Source organism: Sorex araneus, chromosome 11 (assembly GCF_027595985.1).
Source record: "Sorex araneus isolate mSorAra2 chromosome 11, mSorAra2.pri, whole genome shotgun sequence".
NCBI classification, from domain to species: domain Eukaryota; kingdom Metazoa; phylum Chordata; class Mammalia; order Eulipotyphla; family Soricidae; genus Sorex; species Sorex araneus.
Window position 1 is genome coordinate 59,375,193 of NC_073312.1, and position 13,778 is coordinate 59,388,970.

Below are 13,778 nucleotides of genomic sequence, written 5' to 3' on the forward strand. Positions count from 1 at the left end.
TTTGATAATTTTGTAAGCAAATCTTTTTCAGTCTTATTTTTAACATAGACAGTAGCCTGTAAAAATTAAAATAGTATAATTAAGACAATAAATTTTGACATCAAGATTAGTTTGTTCCCCATAACATTATTTTCAATAAGTTTTCCAAGCTATATGAATTTTAATATTTTTATTTCTTGGATCGATTAGATAATGCATTATTTATGGGTATATTAAATTAATGGTGTTTTGCTGAGTAACTGTTTTCCACCAATACTTTCTATTGTCACATTTTCTAGGGTTGTCTGCCTCTTGTGCTGATGTTTGACATGAAGGAAGAAATTGAGGTCGATCCACAATTCATTGCTCAGTTGATGGAGCAACTCGATGTCTTCATCAGTATTAAACCAAAGCCAAAACAGCCAAGCAAGGTGGGCTCATAGTTTGGACATAGTTTGGCTAGTGAGCCAGGAAATATGTCAGGAAATGTATAATGTCACATTCCATACTGTTTTTATTTTACTTATGTGTGCATTTGCATATACATGTGACTAAAGATCCTATATAATATATATGTCATTATATATTATATTTAGTAGCTATAAATAAAATTTATAACATTCATATGGATCATCATTTTCCATTTATGGGTCATCAACATATATGTTTTGGAGTTCCTTTTAGTAATTCTTAGTCTTTTCAAATATGACAAGAAACAAGAAATTTATATTTATTTATAATCTTGTACTTTTAAGAAATACTAAATTACCAGTGTTAATAAGGCTAAGAGCTGGAGCCATAGCACAGCTGTTGGACTTTCACCATTCACTCGGCCAACCCGTGTTCGTGTTCGATTCCTCCGCCCCTCTCGGAGAGCCCGGCAACCTACCGAGAGTATGGAGCCCGCATGGCAGAGCCTGGCAAGCTACCCATTCATATTTGATATGTCAGAAACAGTAACAATAAGTCTCTCAATGAGAAACCTTACTGGTGCCTGTTCGAACAAATCGATGAGCAACGAGATGACAGTGATACAGTGAATAAGGCTAAAGAATTATTGCATGTATGTGCATGTGTACATACCCAGTAAATTATTAAAAAAACAGTTTGCTTGCCATATGCGAGCCATTGTGCTAGTTCTGGAGATTCAAACGATAGATGACCATTCTCTTTTTTTTATAAATTCTTTAAGTACTGACTTGTCCCTTGGACAAGTAGCCTTCTTGAATCCCTACTCTATTATGATTTTATAATTACAATTACGGTTAAAATTCAGTGGGATTTATCTTATAATAAGTACTTATAATAAGTACAAATAAAAATGTGAGGACAGTGGAACATGCTTATACTGGTATTAATTGGCACAACTACTTTTTTTTTTATCAAAAAAGAGCAATTTTCTTTTTTTTAAAATTTTTTTTTATTTTTTTTTTTATTTTTAATTAGAGAATCACCGTGAGGGTACAGTTACAGATTTATACACTTTTGTGCTTATACTTCCCTCATACAAAGTTCGGGAACCCATCCCTTCACCAGTGCCCATTCTCCACCACCCGTAAACCCGGCGTCCCTCCCACCCTCCCCACTCCCATCTCCCCCCCACCCCACCCTGCCACTGTGGCAGGGCATTCCCTTCTGTTCTCTCTCTCTAATTAGCTGTTGTGGTTTGCAATAAAGGTGTTGAGTGGCCGCTGTAACTCAGTCTCTAGCCCTCATTCAGCCCGCAACTCCATTCCCCCACATGGCCTTCAACTACAATGTAGTTGGTGATCGCTTCTCTGAGTTGCCCTTTCCCCGGAACGTGAGGCCAGCCGCGAAGCCATGGGGTCAACCTCCTGGTACTTATTTCTACGGTTCTTGGGTATTAGTCTCCCACTCTGATATTCTATATACCATAGATGAGTGCAGTCTTTCTATGTCTGTCTCTCTCTTTCTGACTCATTTCACTCAGCATGAAACTTTTCATGCCCATCCACTTAACTACAAAATTCTTGACTTCCTTTTTTCTAACAGCTGCATAGTATTCCATTGTATAGATGTACCAAAGTTTCCTCAACCAGTCATCCGTTTTGGGGCATTCGGGTTTTTTCCAGATTCTAGCTATTGTAAACAGTGCTTCGATGAACAGACATGTGCAGATGTTGTTTCGATTGTACTTTTTTGCCTCTCTGGGATATATTCCCAGCAGTGGTATTGCTGGGTCAAATGGGAGCTCAACCTCTAGTTTTCTGAGAGTCGTCCATACTGTTTTCCAAAAGGGCTGAACTAGCCGGCATTCCCACCAGCAGTGTAGAAGGGTCCCTTTCTCCCCACATCCTCTCCAACAGCGGTTGCTTTTGTTCTTTTGGATGTGTGCTAGTCTCTGTGGTGTGAGGTGGTATCTCATGGTTGTTTTGATCTGCATCTCTCTGATGATTAGTGATGCAGAGCACTTTTTCATGTGCCTTTTGGCCATTCGTATTTCTTCCTTGGTAAAGTTTCTGTTCATTTCTTCGCCCCATTTTTTGATGGGGTTGGATGTTTTCTTCTTGTAGAGTTCAACCAGTGCTTTATATACCCTTGATATCAACCCCTTATCTGATGGGTATTGTGTAAATATCCTTTCCCATTCTGTGGATAGTCTTTGGATTCTGGTCACTGTATCTCTTGCGGTGCAGAAGCTTTTTAGTTTAATGTAGTCCCATTTGTTGATCTCTGTTTTTACTAGATTGCTTAGTTCCGTGTCACCTTTGAAGATATGTTTATCTTCAATATCGTGGAGGGTTTCACCGACCTTGTCTTCAATGTACCTTATGGTTTGTGGTCTAATGTTGAGGTCTTTAATCCATTTTGATCTGACTTTTGTGCATGGTGTCAGGTCAAGGTCTAAACCCATTTTTTTGCATGTGGTTGTCCAGTTGTGCCAGCACCATTTGTTAAAGAGGCTTTCCTTGCTCCACTTCACATCTCTTGCTCCCTTATCAAAGATTAGATGATCATACATTTGGGGTTGTGTGTAGGGATATTCCACCCTGTTCCATTGGTCTACGGCTCTGCCTTTGTTCCAGTACCATGCTGTTTTAATTGTTACTGCTTTGTAGTAAAGTTTGAGGTTGGGGAGGGTGATGCCTCCCATTGTCTTTTTCCCAAGAATTGTTTTAGCTATCCTTGGACGTTTGTTATTCCATATGAATTTTAGGATTGCTTGATCCATTTCTTTGAAGAATGTCATGGGTATACTTATAGGGATCGCATTGAATCTGTATAATGCTTTAGGGAGTATTGCCATTTTGACAACATTGATTCTCCCTATCCATGAGCAGGGTATATGTTTCCATTTCCTCATGTCCTCTTTGATTTCATGGAGTAGCGTTTTGTAGTTTTCTTTGTAAAGGTCTTTTACTTCCTTGGTTAAGCTGATTCCAAGGTACTTGATTTTCTGGGGCACGATTGTGAATGGGATTGCTTTTTTCATGTCCCTTTCCTCTGCCTCATTGTTTGCATATATGAAGGCCATGGATTTTTGGGTATTGATTTTGTAGCCTGCAACTTTACTGTATAAGTCTATTGTTTCTAAGAGTTTCTTAGTAGAGGTTTTAGGCTTCGCTAGATATAGTATCATGTCGTCTGCAAATAGTGAGAGTTTGATTTCTTCCCTTCCTATCTGGATGCCTTTAATCTCTTTTTCTTGTCTAATAGCTATCGCAAGTACTTCCAGTACTATATTGAAGAGGAGTGGTGAGAATGGGAATCCTTGTCTTGTGCCTGATCTCAGAGGAAAGGCCCTTAGTTTTTCCCCGTTGAGGATTATGCTTGCCGTAGGCTTGTGATAGATGGCTTCGACTATCTTGAGGAAAGTTCCTCCAAACCCCATTTTGGCGAGGGTTTTCATCATGAAAGGATGTTGGATCTTGTCAAATGCTTTCTCTGCATCTATTGATATGATCATATGGTTTTTGTCTTTTGTTGATATGCTGGATTATGTTGATTGATTTCCGAATGTTAAACCATCCTTGCATCCCTGGGATGAATCCCACTTGGTCGTGATGTATGATCTTTTTGATGAGTTGTTGGATCCTATTTGCTAGTATTTTGTTGAGGATCTTCGCATCGGTGTTCATCAGGGAAATTGGTCTGTAATTTTCTTTCTTAGTGGTGTCTTTGTTTGCTTTTGGTATTAGGGAGATATGTGCTTCATAGAAACTGTTCGGGAGAGTTCCTGTTTTTTCAATTTCCTGGAAAAGTTTGAGGAAAACAGACAATAGGTCTTCTTTAAATGTTTGGAAGAATTCGCCAGTGAAACCATCTGGGCCTGGGCTTTTGTTTTTGGGGAGGTTTTTGATTACCGTTTCAATTTCCTTAACATTGATGGGTCTATTCAGGTATTCCAGGTCTTCTTTCTTCAGTGTTGGGAGATTGTAGGAATCAAGGAATCCATCCATTTCTTTTAGGTTCTCCTTTTTTGTGGCGTAAAGACCTTCAAAGTAGTCTCTAATGATCTTTTGAATCTCACAGGTTTCTGTTATGATGTCCCCCTTTTCATTTCTGATTCGATTTATTAGAGTTTTCTCTCTTTCTTTCTTTGTGAGTCTTGCTAGCGGTTTATCAATCTTATTTATTTTCTCAAAGAACCAACTCTTTGTTTCATTGATCTTTCGGATTTTTTTTTGGTTTCAATGTCATTAATTTCTGCTCTAATTTTTATTATTTCTTTCCTTCGGTCTGGTTTGGAGTCCTAAAAAAAAAAGAGCAATTTTCATCCATGAACACATTGAAAATACCATATCTTACTCCCAGAAATTTTACCTTTCATTTTACACTCTGAAGAAAACTTTGACCTAGAGATAAGGAATTGAATGGTATTGGATATTTTTTTAAAGCAAGTTGCATAAAATAACTTACAATAACTTGGAGTTAACGGTAACATATTTTGACATCTAGAGCTTTGTTCAGACTGCACCCTAATAACAGGAGGGTAAAAAGAGGACTGTTCCTTTCTTTAACAACAATTAGAAGCAGAGAATGACATTTAATTCTAGGATGTATGTCATATTAATCTTGGTTTCCTAAATGTTTTTAAACAATTTGAATTTTAAAATGGAATGGTTTAACTTTTAAAAATCTTTGAAGAAAAATAAGATTATTGAACTGAGTTGAGGTCACTGTGTTACATAAGAGGTAAATACCAGTCATGTATTCTATTTTTTAATTTCTAAACTAGAGCTCTTATATGTCTGTGTTTTGTACAGTTTTGACTAATAGTAAGTAGTGTGTTATTTTCTGTTCAGTTTAAGGAAAATTATCCTGCCTACTTTAATAAAATACTTCTTAATAAGACACTGAAGAAGCAGGTAGCTTTGATTCTAAGTGAACTTGGTACATTGAGTTTAAAGTTAGAGAATGGACCATTAATTTTACTTAACATGAAGCTTTTGTTTGACTAATTTGAATTGATAAAATGACCGTAGAACAAGGACTAATAAGAGATGAGATCTTTCACGGAACTAAGCAATCTAGTAAAAACAGAGATCAACAAATGGGACTACATTAAACTAAAAAGCTTCTGCACCGCAAGAGATACAGTGACCAGAATCCAAAGACTATCCACAGAATGGGAAAGGATATTTACACAATACCCATCAGATAAGGGGTTGATATCAATGGTATATAAAGCACTGGTTGAGCTCTACAAGAAGAAAACATCCAACCCCATCAAAAAATGGGGCAAAGAAATGAACAGAAACTTTACCAAGGAAGAAATACGAATGGCCAAAAGGCACATGAAAAAGTGCTCTACATCACTAATCATCAGAGAGATGCAGATCAAAACAACCATGAGATACCACCTCACACCACAGAGACTAGCACACATCCAAAAGAACAAAAGCAACCGCTGTTGGAGAGGATGTGGGGAGAAAGGGACCCTTCTTCACTGCTGGTGGGAATGCCGACTGGTTCAGCCCTTCTGGAAAACAATTTGGACGACTCTCAAAAAATTAGATATTGAATTCCCATTTGACCCAGCAATACCACTGCTGGGAATATATCCCAGAGAGGCAAAAAGTACAATCGAAACAACATCTGCACATGTATGTTCATCGCAGCACTGTTTACAATAGCCAGAATCTGGAAAAAACCCGAATGCCCCAGAACGGATGACTGGTTGAGGAAACTTTGGTACATCTATACAATGGAATACTATGCAGCTGTTAGAAAAAAGGAGGTCAAGAATTTTGTAGTTAAGTGGATGGGCATGAAAAGTTTCATGCTGAGTGAAATGAGTCAGAAAGAGAGAGACAGACATAGAAAGATTGCACTCATCTATGGTATATAGAATAACAGAGTGGGAGACTAACACCCAAGAACTGTAGAAATAAGTACCAGGAGGTTGACTCCATGGCTTCGAGGCTGGCCTCACGTTCCGGGGAAAGGTCAACTCAGAGAAGTGATCACCAACTACATTGTAGTCGAAGGCCATGTGGGGGAAGGGAGTTGCGGGCTGAATGAGGGCTAGAGACTGAGCACAGCGGCCACTCAACACCTTTATTGCAAACCACAACAGCTAATTAGAGAGAGAAAACAGAAGGGAATGCCTTGCCACAGTGGCAGGGTGGGGTGGGGGGGAGATGGGATTGGGGAGGGTGGGAGGGACACTGGGTTTACGGGTGGTGGAGAATGGGCACTGGTGAAGGGATGGGTTCCCAAACTTTGTATGAGGGAAGTATAAGCACAAAAGTGTATAAATCTGTAACTGTACCCTCACGGTGATTCTCTAATTAAAAATAAATAAATTTAAAAAAAAATAAAAAAAAAAAAGAGATGAGATCTTTGAGGACTCGTGCATATAAGGACAGGCAGCCACAGGAATTCTTAAGAGTTTATAAGAAGTGAGTAGAGCAGGGAAGAATAGATTATAAGTGAGAACTCAGAAACCTTGCAGCATCTCAGGGGCATTTAATTATTCCTAGTAGTCCTGATTTTGGTGATGCTTTTACTGCCTTTTCAGCCACACATGATTTTTATTGCCCATTGTCGGCCTTCCTCCTGGGGCTCACATTTCTTGTTTTTCAGATAAGTCCACTGAGAAAAAGAAAAAGGTTTACTGTCTAAAAATTTATTTTAACAGAAGCTTTGCAATAGAAAAGTCATCGGTTTGGAATATGGTACCTGGAGGTCAATCAGTTAACTATAGACCATAAAATACACATACTTAATATATATTACATATATTCCTGTATAGGAAGACAAGTCTGATTTATAAAGATGAGATAAGGAGGAGATGCTTTGATGTACAGACAGGATGTAAACAAAAATAGGCTGCAGAGATGAACCTAAGTTCCATCTTTCTCATTGCCCTTCCAAAGTGGTGCTATGACCCTATTAATTTTCTTATTTCCTTGAATATGAATATTAGTAATTTCTACCTTAATTCCTGCAACACAGCACATACCCAATAAATGGTAACTGTAAAGTTTTAGGGATTTTCACAAAAGGAATATATCTTTTTTTACTAAATCCTCCTTTACTTATGCAATGAATGGTTGGTATTTATAGTTGGCTTTAAAGCAGCATTATGTGTTCCCAGGGGAATTCTTATCATTTTCATTTCTCACCCACCTCCCCAATTCATTGTAGGCTTGCATGTCACTTTTTTCTTTCCCATTATGTGTTTTCATAGTCTGTGATTGTGAAAAGTGTTGAGCGAAATGCCTTAAATATGTATGAAGCAAGGAAATGTCTCCTCGGACTTGAAAGCAGTGGGGTTACCATAGCAACCAGTCCTTCCCCAGCATCATGCCCTGCCGGTCTGTCATGTCCCAGTTTGGATATCTTAGCCTCTGCAGGCCTCGGACTCACTGGACTAGGTATAAAATTTATTATTATACCACTCTGCAGTCACTGGGGGAATGCTTTTCTGGTTCCCTTTCTTTCTGTTGTTGTTTGGAGTTATATTTTGAAGGCTATTTTTCCCTCTTCAAGTCTTAAGACCAGATGAAAAGCCACAAAACTCAAATATACACACATGCACATCTATATCGCTCTTGATTTCTATTTCCTACACTTTTCTTATTTTGGGTATAAATAATCGAGGTCTGACTTTTTCTTTTCAGTGGCTGTTCTTCTAAATTAAGAATGCCACCGAGGATGAAGTGGGCAGGCTGCCTGTAATTTATGTGTTTGTTCTCTCTTGCATTTGCAATATTGCCATCAGTCCCCAGAGATAAAGATTATCCAGTTTGCTTTTCAAAAAATAATTGCCAATCCGTAGGAGGGGGGAGAGGTGCAGCTAGCAGAACCCAATCCACCCTCAACTGCTAGACCTGCCTCTGCTGGACAAAGGAAATCTAGTGTACAGCCACCCCAGGGGGCAAAGGGGACTTATTTAGATCAGAGGTGAAGAACAGAAGGATGAAACAGTAACCTCATCTTGGTTGCTGGAGTAGGTGAGCCACTCCATAGTCATGGTCACATACATTGACTCATTTATGGATTCCCATTTTACAGGCTGAAATTAGTTGCTGTATTATAAATTTATCACAAATTGCACATTTTTTATATAAAAAGTTCAAACAGCAGGGTTGGCAAGATAGTACAGCAGGTGGGGCATGTGCCTTGAACATGACCAACCCCAGTTTAATCTACAGCAAAACTCTTGAGCATCTCTAAGAGTGATCCCATAGCACAGAGCCAGAAGTAAGACCCAAGCACCGTGGATGTGTCCTCCCGAACTAGGAGGTGAAGGAATAGGGTTCTATCGAATCATTTTGCCTTATTCATTTTCAATCTGACATAAAAACAAGACCCAGCAGTCTTTATTTTGCTTCCAGGAACCACTTTAAACAAATTGCGCGGGTCAGAGGGATAGCTTAATATATTGAATGTTTTGCATTGAAGCTCCCTGGGTTTGATTCCCGGCACTACATGGTCCTCTGAGCACTGGCTGTGAGCTCTGGGTGTGCCCCCTTCCCCCTCAAAAAACATATAATAAAGTCACCACAAAATGTTAGAGTATGGATTTAGTTTCCAAGGAGGGTCTGCCTTGACACCATTATATTACTATATAGATTATTTCTTTCCTTTCTTCCCTAAACTCTACTTTGATTTTAGAATACTTGGATCAACTTCATCTCTAATTTCATTCTCTATAAAATATGAGCACCACCAAGAGTGATTCCTAAGTGCAGATCCAGGAATAACCCCTGAGCATCTCTACATGTTGCCCCAAACAAAACAAAAGGCATTATTTAAATGCCTGTAGGGAAATTTCATCTATATTAAATCCTTAAAAAAAATTTTTTGAGAGAGAGCTTTTCATATGTATTGAAAAGGAGCAGCCAGGTATATCTTCTGACTTAGGCTGAGCTACAGAGATTAGGGGTTTTTTTTCTGGTTGGTTTATTTTTGTATTGGGGCCACACTCAGAAGTAGTTAGGGCTTACTCCTGGTTCTGGTTCTGTGCTCCAGATATCTTCTGGTGGGCTTGGGGGATCAGATGTGGTATCAGGGATTGTACCCAGGTTGACCACATGCAAGGCAAGCACCTGCTCACTGTAGTATCTCTCCAGATCCCAGAATAGTTTTTATATGTATTTAAAAGTGGGCCAAATGAAGCCATATTATTGAAGGAAAACATTGCCCTATGCCCCACTAAATGTGTGTGGCTTAAAAAGAGTATGTTTGAAAATAGATAACCTGTGAGTTATGTGGAGAAATAAAAATGGGTCACTTGAGCAGATTTGTATTCATTTTGTCTAGTTGAAATGAATGCAAAGCTCCAAGAGCCTCCCTATGGCAGGCCTGGTTTGGGCACACTGTTTCATTTGTTGATGAACATCCATTTGTGGGAGAGCTGGGTCGTGTACTAGAATTGGATCATGTAATGTTTCATGTGCATATTCAAAATAAGATGCTGTGTTATCCATAATTTTTATTCAGAAGATACAAGATTTTATCAATATTAGTGTATTCCAGAAGGTATTAATACCATATTTTAAAAAACTGAATGTATGGGACCAGAGTACAGAGTACAGCGGAGAAGGCATTTGCATTGCACGCGGCCGACCCAGGTTCGATCCCTGACATCCCATATAGTCCCCCCAAGTACCGCTAGGAGTGATTCCTGAGTGCAGAGCCAGGAGGAACCCCTGTGCATCACTGGTGTGACACAGAAAGAAAAAAAAAGAAACAAAAATATTGAATATATGCATGTTGACTTCAATTTATTCCAGGTCTTTTGGGGCCTACCACCCTATCGCTAAACACTTCACCAACTCCAAACTCACTCTTGAATGCTCTTAATAGCTCCGTCAGTCCTTTGCAAAGTCCAAGTTCTGGCACCCCCAGCCCCACATTATGGGCACCTCCACTTGCTAATACTTCAAGTGCCACAGGTGAGTTTGATTTCAATCTAATCCCTGGGTTAGATATTAGCATGTGACTTTTAGCTATTAACAACTTTTAAATTAATTTGCTAGAGTATTGTTTCATGGTGGAAAAATTATGGCTGGAAGACTAATGCAGATAAATTGGTATTCTCTGGTGTTAAATTAGTTTAAAAGGGGACTACTGTGGTGGCTGGAGCGATAGCACAGCGGTTGGCGTTCACCTTTCACGCAGCTGACCCGAGTTTGATTCCTCCGCCCCTCTCGGAGAGCCCGGCAAGCTACCGAGAGTATTGAGCCCGCGAGGCAGAGCCTGGCAAGCTACCCGTGATATTGGATATGCCAAAAACAGTAAAAATAAGTCTCTCAATGAGAGACGTTACTGGTGCCCACTCGAACAAATTGATGTGCAGTGGGATAACAGGAACCTGCTACAGAGAAGTTTTTCATATAAGTAAAATGTAATCTTCCATTGTGACAGATAAGAAATAAAAGCGTGAGGTTTATAGGGGTCTGGGAACAGCTCAGTGGCAAAAGAGGCTGCCTTGCTATAGAGAGGCTTTGAATTTCAGTCCCGTTGCTGCCATTTGCATCGGCTGTGGTCCCAGCAGCTGTGCTATTTGCGATCACGATATTTGGGAAACAGTATCAAAGCTACACGAACATTGCTGCACTAGTTATTAGTAATTAGGTGGTTTAATTTGACAAATTTACTTGTAAGAAGCCCGTTCTAATTCTGGGCAGTTTCTTGTATGTATTGAGAAACTAGGATTATTCTCCAATGTATTATTCCCATTATAACATTCTTGAATATTTTATAGCAATGATAATCCTGTTCACAAAGAGGTATCCAAATTGAATACACCTTAGAATGTGCAACGACTTGAAAAATTGGTCTTGTTGGTACTGGACATAACAGTCATTGATGCTTAGCTTCCCTAATTCCATTCTAATTTCATTCTTCATGAAATATTGTTGCAGGTTTTTCTGCCATACCCCACCTGATGATTCCATCTACAGCCCAAGCCACACTAACGAATATATTGTTGTCTGGAGTACCCACATATGGGCACACAGCTCCATCTCCCCCTCCTGGCTTGACTCCTATTGATGTCCATATCAGCAGCATGCAGGCAGAAGGCAAAAAAATATCTCCTTCTTTAAATGGCCATGCACAGGTACTGTCCTTCTGTAAGAGATAAGACACTGGTAATTTGTTTAAGCCTTCACCCGAAAAAGATTTTAAAATTGTGACCATATCTATTTTTTTTTCAGCCTCCAAACATAAAATATGGTGCAATATCCACTTCTTCACTTGGAGAAAAAGTGCTGAGTGCAAACCATGGTGATCCATCCAGACAAACGACTGGGCCTGATCAGGCCTCTTCCAAATCCAGCCCTGCAGAAGGTATCTTTCCTTCTGCCCTTTCGTGAAGTAACAGACCAGGCCAAAGTTGACGTAGAGAGTCTCTGTGATCCTTATTCTGCCTTGAATATGCACAAGGATAACTTCTTGAACAAATTTTGAGAAATATGGTGAAAAATAAACTTTAAGCAAGAAAAATCACTTTCCATTAAAGTAGGACTTCTAAATTAAAGTGACTATTTGTGTAGATTCTTTGTGTAGAACTAATTGTATATGTACATTTGCTAAAACTCATGTTTAGGAAGTATCTGTTTAAAAGTGTGTTATATACACATACAGATATACACTTTATGTTTATATACAGATATATATTTTCAAAGTATGCTTTTAAATGAAATCTTATGGTATTAACATTGCATTATAACATTTGTCAGATATCATTATAAAACAATCTGTATTGAATTTCATAAACCATTATATTATCTTTTATAACTTACTCCTAAATTTTTTTTTTCTTGGGGGGGGGTGTTGATTGTTTTGGCCATGTGTTCAGGAGCTATTTCTGCCAGGCTCTGTGCTCAGGAGGAAACATTGACAGTGTTCAGGGAGACCACATGTGGTGCCAGGGATTCAAAGATGGATTAACCATGTCCAAGGCAAACACCCTACCTCCAGTATTCTCTCTGATCCCTAGCAGTCTCTTCTTTTGGGGTCAGGAGCGGTAAATGAGTGTCTTTTGTTCATAATTCTTCTTGAGTGAGTCAGCATAAATTTACTAAGGTATCTTTGCAGTTAAAAGCTATTCTGTCTCCAGTAGAGTTGAATTCTGAGTTGCTTCCATTGCAGATGACTCTCAATGGTAAAATAACATTTGGAGTTTCATTTTTCTCTCTTCTCAAACTCCGTAGGATGTAATGATGCTTTTGTTGAAGTAGGCATGCCCCGAAGTCCTTCCCATTCCGGAAATGCTGGTGATTTAAAACAGATGATGGGACATTCCAAAGTTTCCTGTGCCAAGAGACAGACAGTAGAACTATTGCACGGCACGAAAAATTCACATTTACAGTATGTATTTTCATCTTTAAAACCTGTGATCCTTAGAACTTCTATCATACACTAGATTCGTTGTGAATTCAGTGTTTTCTGGTCTGTTAGTTTGATCTTATTTGTGGGTTTTTTTTTTCATTTATCTTTACAATTACTTTAAACTTTTAACTATGGAATACCTGTTCATTTTCACACTTATGTATCTTTTCTAAATTTTCTCCACAGTTTAACTGATTTAGGTTTATGCTCGTAGTCTCTAAACTGTTTATATTGCTCTGAAACTAGCATTCTCTACCCTCTTTGGTAATCAATCAGCTTGGCATTTTTTTCTTCCTGATTTCGTTCAGAAATTTTCCCTCTGTGAATTTGGTACATTTGACTTTGAATTTTCAACTTGAGCTATATGACCTCCTTGTTCGAAGATAATTGCTAACATGACAGTACCATTTTGATCATTACAAATCAGTATAAATATACTGCTTAATATAACTCTACCATGGAAATTAAAAAATTTACTCTAATTAATTCTGTGCATATTTATTTTTTAAATATCCAATTTACATGCTTTTTTTTAAGTAATGGGAAATGGTCATACATGGATAAGATTTTGCTCTATACAGCCCCATAAACCCAATTTTTTCCTCCTCTCATTAGTTTCTTGCATATCCATATAGTCTCTTGAGGTAATTACAACACATAGATTATTTTCTTCCTTTTATTCCCTAAGTTCTGTTCGGCTTCTAGAATACTTGGATCAGCTAGTGACTATTTTCCCATTATGTTTAAATCTACCTGTTTTTCTTGACATGGTTCTAATTCCTAAAATTAATATCATTTAGTTTGTTAAAGAAATGATTCTGTTTTCTTTCCTCTACTGGAGCATTTCAAAGATGCCTATTTCTTTTACCATTAAGTGTGTTCTGAATATAACATTATCTCTTCTTAATTAAGCTACCACCTCCTGAATCCCTGACTCAAAATCTCCCTTCAGTTCAATTGTTTATTTTGTTCCAGGATTTTTAAAA

The 13,778-nt window shown here is 38.4% G+C and overlaps 1 protein-coding gene across 1 annotated transcript in view; it reads left to right on the top strand.

The window, feature by feature from the left end:
- The window catches only part of LOC101555532 (protein bicaudal C homolog 1), a 344,568-nt gene that overhangs the window by 300,993 nt on the left and 29,797 nt on the right, over nt 1-13,778 (top strand). The window contains exons 9-14 of the mRNA XM_055119361.1: nt 279-410; nt 7,637-7,823; nt 10,188-10,349; nt 11,322-11,518; nt 11,616-11,748; nt 12,615-12,771. Coding sequence (XP_054975336.1) covers nt 279-410; nt 7,637-7,823; nt 10,188-10,349; nt 11,322-11,518; nt 11,616-11,748; nt 12,615-12,771 — 968 coding nt within the window. The remainder of the gene's footprint in view (nt 1-278; nt 411-7,636; nt 7,824-10,187; nt 10,350-11,321; nt 11,519-11,615; nt 11,749-12,614; nt 12,772-13,778) is intronic.